Source organism: Lottia gigantea (genome assembly GCF_000327385.1).
Source record: "Lottia gigantea unplaced genomic scaffold LOTGIsca_81, whole genome shotgun sequence".
Lineage (NCBI taxonomy): Eukaryota > Metazoa > Mollusca > Gastropoda > Lottiidae > Lottia > Lottia gigantea.
The window spans coordinates 1,112,107-1,118,531 of NW_008710694.1; the positions used below are offsets into that span (position 1 = coordinate 1,112,107).

The 6,425-nt window shown below is 35.6% G+C and overlaps 2 protein-coding genes across 2 annotated transcripts in view; both read right to left on the reverse strand.

Annotated features, from left to right (window-relative positions):
• Positions 1-3,309: 3,309 nt before the first annotated feature.
• On the reverse strand, positions 3,310-3,786 carry LOTGIDRAFT_132902 (hypothetical protein; the record flags this gene model as incomplete). Its single annotated transcript, XM_009067335.1, has 1 exon — positions 3,310-3,786. A coding segment is annotated over one exon (477 nt), but the record flags the coding sequence as incomplete, so codon positions are not given.
• Positions 3,787-5,761: 1,975 nt separating this feature from the next.
• Positions 5,762-6,425, reverse strand: part of LOTGIDRAFT_236450 (hypothetical protein) — a gene marked incomplete at both ends in the record, with an annotated part of 12,970 nt that continues 12,306 nt past the window's right edge. Inside the window, one exon of the mRNA XM_009067336.1 lies at positions 5,762-5,829. Within this exon, the coding sequence (XP_009065584.1) occupies positions 5,762-5,829 (68 nt within the window). The remainder of the gene's footprint in view (positions 5,830-6,425) is intronic.

Sequence of the window (6,425 nt, forward strand, 5' to 3'; positions counted from 1 at the left end):
AACTATCAACTCACTCGACATATTATCTCTGTACTGCTAACATTATCCTCCATTCTATTAAACTATCAACTCACTCGACATATTAACTCTGTACTGCTAACATTATCCTCCATTCTATTAAACTATCAACTCACTCGACATATTAACTCTGTACTGCTAACATTATCCTTCATTCTATTATACTATCAACTCACTCGACATATTAACTCTGTACTGCTAACATTATCCTCCATTCTATTATACTATCAACTCACTCGACATATTAACTCTGTACTGCTAACATTATCCTTCATTCTATTATACTATCAACTCACTCGACATATTAACTCTGTACTGCTAACATTATCCTCCATTCTATTATACTATCAACTCACTCGACATATTAACTCTGTACTGATAACATTATCCTCCATTCCATTAAACTATCAACTCACTCGACATATTAACTCTGTACTGCTAACATTATCCTCGATTCTATTAAACTATCAACTCACTCGACATATTAACTCTGTACTGCTAACATTATCCTCCATTCTATTATACTATCAACTCACTCGACATATTAACTCTGTACTGCTAACATTATCCTCCATTCTATTAAACTATCAACTCACTCGACATATTAACTCTGTACTGCTAACATTATCCTCCATTCTATTAAACAATAAACTCACTCGACATATTATCTCTGTACTGCTAACATTACCCTCCATTCTATTAAACTATCAACTCACTCGACATATTAACTCTGTACTGCTAACATTATCCTCGATTCTATTAAACTATCAACTCACTCGACATATTAACTCTGTACTGCTAACATTATCCTCCATTCTATTAAACTATCAACTCACTCGACATATTAACTCTGTACTGCTAACATTATCCCCCATTCCATTAAACTATCAACTCACTCGACATATTATCTCTGGACTGATTACATTATCCTCCATTCCATTAAACTATCAACTCACTCGACATATTAACTCTGTACTGCTAACATTATCCTTCATTCTATTAAACTATCAACTCACTCGACATATTATCTCTGTACTGCTAACATTATCCTCCATTCTATTAAACTATCAACTCACTCGACATATTAACTCTGTACTGCTAACATTATCCTCCATTCCATTAAACAATCTGCTCGCTCGACATATTAACTCTGTACTGCTTTCATTATCTTCGATTCTATTAAACTATCTGCGCACTCGAATATTATCTTTGCATTCCTTGCATTATGCTCTAATCCATATACTATTTTGCGTACTCGATAAATAATATCTCTGCCCTGGTATCTCTACAAATCTAATAAAATGAAATGGAATTTTACGTCTTAATTTTCTGCATCCATATTGTTCCCTTTAATGACTATATAATGGCTGAAAAGTCCGTCTTGTTAATCTGTGCTGTTTACATATATCCACTACATTGGTACATTTCAAATGAAATGATTGGGCAAATGAAAACGTTTGATATTGTATCTTTATTGATTGTTGGAAAAAGATTCCTGTATAATTTTGTTCTATTGCAGGGACTTTAATCGATTCTCGCACTGTTTCTCAGCATTTGAAGCAAATTGTACACGTAAAGAATCCAATTACCAATTTGCTGTAAGAAACCTGTTTACGTATACTTGCAATAACTATCACGGTATGTTCCCTGTGATCTATATACGATCAACATTTGTCAAAGTACAAAATAGCTTGCACAACAAGGTTACATACGCCCTCGACAGAAATCAAGAAATGACATTAAAACTGGTTTACTTTGGACTTGACCTAGATCCCAACAAATAACCAAGAGTAGGCAAATTCTCTCAAATATTTTATCCCCGAACATGCCCGAGTTCAGACCAATCTACATGAGAATAAAATCATTAATAACTACATTCAATACCACTTTCACTGTAATAATGTGCGAAACATATTTTGCATTGGGCACTATTTTAACACTTGTATTTTTATATTGCTCTACTATTGATGTATTGAGCACTATTTAAACACTTGTATTTCTATATTGCCCTACAATTGATGTATTGAGCACTATTTTAACAGTAACTATTTCTATACCGCTCTGCTTTCTATACCGCTTTGCAATTGATGTATTGAGCACTATTCTAACAGCGGTAATTCTATATCGCTCTACAATTGATGTATTGAGCACTATTTTTAACAGTAAATATTTCTATATCGCTCTACAATTGATGTATTGAGAACTATTTTAACAGTGATATTTCTATATCACTCTGCAATTGATGTATTGAGAACTATTTTAACAGTGGTATTTATATATCACTCTGCAATTGATGTATTGAGCACTATTTTAACAGTGGTATTTCTATATCACTCTGCAATTGATGTATTGAGAACTATTTTAACAGTGGTATTTCTATATCACTCTGCAATTGATGTATTGAGAACTATTTTAACAGTGATATTTCTATATCACTCTGCAATTGATGTATTGAGAACTATTTTAACAGTGGTATTTATATATTACTCTGCAATTGATGTATTGAGCACTATTTTTAAAAGTAAATATTTCTATATCGCTCTAATGTATTGAAAACTATTTTAACATTGTTAATATATTATTGTATTATACTATACATTTACAGAGATAAACGATAGGAGTAGGACCGACTGTTATCATAGTAATGACATGAACTCCAGATTGTACGTTAACCTTAGAAGATTATTATCTTCAGGATGCAGGTAATTGCACCACATATATATATGAAATTTTATGGTCGTTATGGAGAACTCCTTGATAAATACAATGAATCTGCTTCTGGCTGGTTTGTTTGATTATTTTATTCACATGATTTTGACCATAGTCGTGGCGGCGACTGTCGCGCTCGAAGCAGATCGCACTTACTCTTTTCGAAATACCTGAATGTACTTCTCTTTGGAGAAGTCCACTAGTAGAAGATATGAGTATCTGACAGCGCTGCACAAAAACTTTCTCTGAAAACGGTCATTATTATGAGTTCTTAAACGATTCGGTATATATCTAAAGTTTGACTCCTTCAACATATAGTGTTAGGGTGTATTGAGACGAGTCTCAATGAAAACACTGGCCTAGGTCACAGAGCCCGTAGCTTTAGGGTGGAATCGCCTCTAAACCATCAAGTCTGGCTATGGGCCTGATTAACGAAAAGAATACACTGGACCAACAAGCTTATGCGGATGTTTTACTCTTTTCAGACGCCCTTCAAATATCCCGAATTATTACATAACCAGTAAATGCGATGCTGTATCACACATATTACAAGATACTGTCTTAAAACTTTACGGCGATGTCCTATATTTTCAAAAGGGTTGCGATTTTGAGCCCGAGGTAGAACCAGAAGTAGAACCCGAGGTAGAACCTGAAGTAACACCAGGAGTAGAACCTGAAGTAACACCAGGAGTAGAACCTGAAGTAACACCAGGAGTAGAACCTGAAGTAACACCAGGAGTAGAACCTGAAGTAACACCAGGAGTAGAACCCGAGGTAGAACCTGAAGTAACACCAGGAGTAGAACCCGAGGTAGAACCTGAAGTAACACCAGGAGTAGAACCTGAAGTAACACCAGGAGTAGAACCCGAGGTAGAACCTGAAGTAACACCTGAAGTAGAACCCGAGGTAGAACCTGAAGTAACACCAGGAGTAGAACCTGAAGTAACACCAGGAGTAGAACCTGAAGTAACACCAGGAGTAGAACCTGAAGTAACACCAGGAGTAGGATCCGAAGTAACACCAGGAGTAGGATCCGAAGTAACACCTGAAGGGTCGAACTTCCCAATCAAATGTTATGATTGTAATAGTGGATCGCTTTCATATAGAAATGAAAACTGTCCAACCAATGGTCTGATTGATGAATCTAAAAGCAGCGTGGTTTCCTGCCAAGGTCATTGTTTTTCAAGACTTGATAGATGGCAATCGGGAGGTAACAATTAGTTTTGTTATATACATATATGTAATCGAATATATAAACACACACTAGGTAGCCTGAGTTACTCCGCGATCAAACTATTTTATTCCTATTAGGCCTACCTACCAACAACGGCAGCAGAACGTTGGATTTGGGGGAGGGGGTTGGCACTTCAAAACCTCTTATTGATAATTAATGGAGTGAAGCCGCCATTGTTTTCTACAACCATAGATGCCAGGCCGTAGATACTAGGGGCAAGATGAGTGGGGGGGGGGGGGGGGGGGGGGGGGTGTAGGCGGCGTAGTGCCATTACCGCAACTAAACACCATTGCCCCTCTGAATTTAATTGCCCGTACGAACAATCATATCTGGCTACGGGCCTGGTCCATGCGCCGTTGTTAAGCAATTAGTTAAGTTCAAATCTTGCAAAATCAAATCCTTTGTCACGGGCTGTCATGTGTTCGAAGCTTTGAATGTAGACAGATGAGTTGGTCTGTTGGCTTGCTGTCAAACGTCTTGCCTTTTTTTGTGACTTTTTTCTGAGCCATATAACTATCATAATATATATTTTTCAGTTGTATATAGAGGTTGCAGTTCCTGGATGTGGTTACCAGAATTTCAAACGAATCCAAACAATGGTTGTAGACGTATCAATGGTGTTCTCTGGTGTTTCTGTGATACAGATAATTGTAACACTATTTCAATGGAGATTGGCAACTAAGACTTCCACCATCTTCAACACAATTATCAAGCTAATCCCTTGATATCATTAACCATTTTTCTTGTATCAAAGGAATAAATAAATGCAACAATTTGATTGTAAGCATGCGAATACAGCCTACCAAAGCCCTCGTGGGAAAGACTATAAATAATATGACTGCACGTGTATTCGATGGCATACAATCCAATCAAACCGATGTATTTACAAACGTTCGTAATACAAGAAAAGTGGCTAATAATGTCAAGCTGTTAGACGGAGTTCGTAATAGTTTGACATTGTGGACATCATCAAAATGAACAGCTGCTTTTGACTCATTTCTGGTCCTTCAAATTCTGTTACACACGTATTTTCTATTTCCAAATGTAAACAATTCATTTAAATCACTTTAAAAATAATGATACGTGAGATTACCAATTTATATTCGTGGGATACTGGTTATAACTTATATTGTCTCACAGTTTGCTAGCAATCAAACCCTTATAGTCATGAATTACTAATGTGCATATATCGCGTTTACTCGAGTATAATACGCAGCTTAAGATAATACGCATCTTCTGCTTTTAAATTTGTGTTTTGGATGAAATCCGATTCAGCTAATAATGTGATAAATTGTGATATGATATAGTATTTTATAATTAATACAAATGTATGTTATATTTACACCATTTTGTGTTCACATCCTATATATTTTTTAATACATCTTATCTCATATTTTATTTTTGTATGAATTTTATGTCATATTCTCAAAGTTCAATGTCTCACAAATATTTAACATTGATTTTGTAATTGTTTATATTCCTGATTAAAGCATTCAAAAATGTTAATGTTTTTTATAATATATGCTACTTTTTCCCGGCCTAATAACACAATCAGTGCACAAAATACTCATATATAACAGGATTAGTCAACATGACATTGACAGGATCTAATGCAGTGGTTTTCAAACTGTGGGTATAGTTATGAGATTTTATTGAAGGTAATAAGGTGCTTTGTCGTCTATACTATTAAATTTTTGGAAAAAAATTATTCTCTCAAGAGCCCTTTTTGACTGTTTTTGCTAGCATACTATCCAATCAAATCATCGCACTTCAGTGATACAAAATAGACGGCAATTGCAGTCAAGGTATTCTTAATATCTTGACATTGTGAAGATGAGCCAACAGTGGAGACAGACGCAATGTTCTACCTGAGCAATCATAAAAGCTTAATGGTCGTCAAAACCTAAAGTTTGCATTTATTTATTGCTGTTTGTGGTATGACTGGCAAGTGGAAGCACAAAGATTGTCAAAAATATTGGGCGTTTCTCTACTGGTGTAGTATACAATAAATATGAGGGTATGAAAAAGTAATCATCTATAGGCATCTTCTCTTTTATTATACCAATAACATTTCTCAAATATCATTTGAATTCAGTGGTGACGCCACTTGGGGTACGGGTGGGGCATTTGCCCCTTAGAAAATTGCACCCCCACATTTTTATAACAAATTCAAAAATATGAATTTTGTATGTTTTTGTCACAAATTATGTGTCAGTTTGTACTGATTCAATTCAATTTTTCAAAATTCTTCTTAGGAAAACCCTCTTAGACACTCCACAAAAGGCTTTCGACTATGACATTCCTGCATTTTGAATTCAGCCTGGACAGTTGTCCCCCCATTGAGTCAGTCTGGCACGTATATGTACCCAAAGACTCGATAGGAGAGCGCCACCACTCTTACAATCTTATCAATCATCTTCCTCTTGTACCAACCCACCAAATACTTCTGTTGGTATAGATTGTT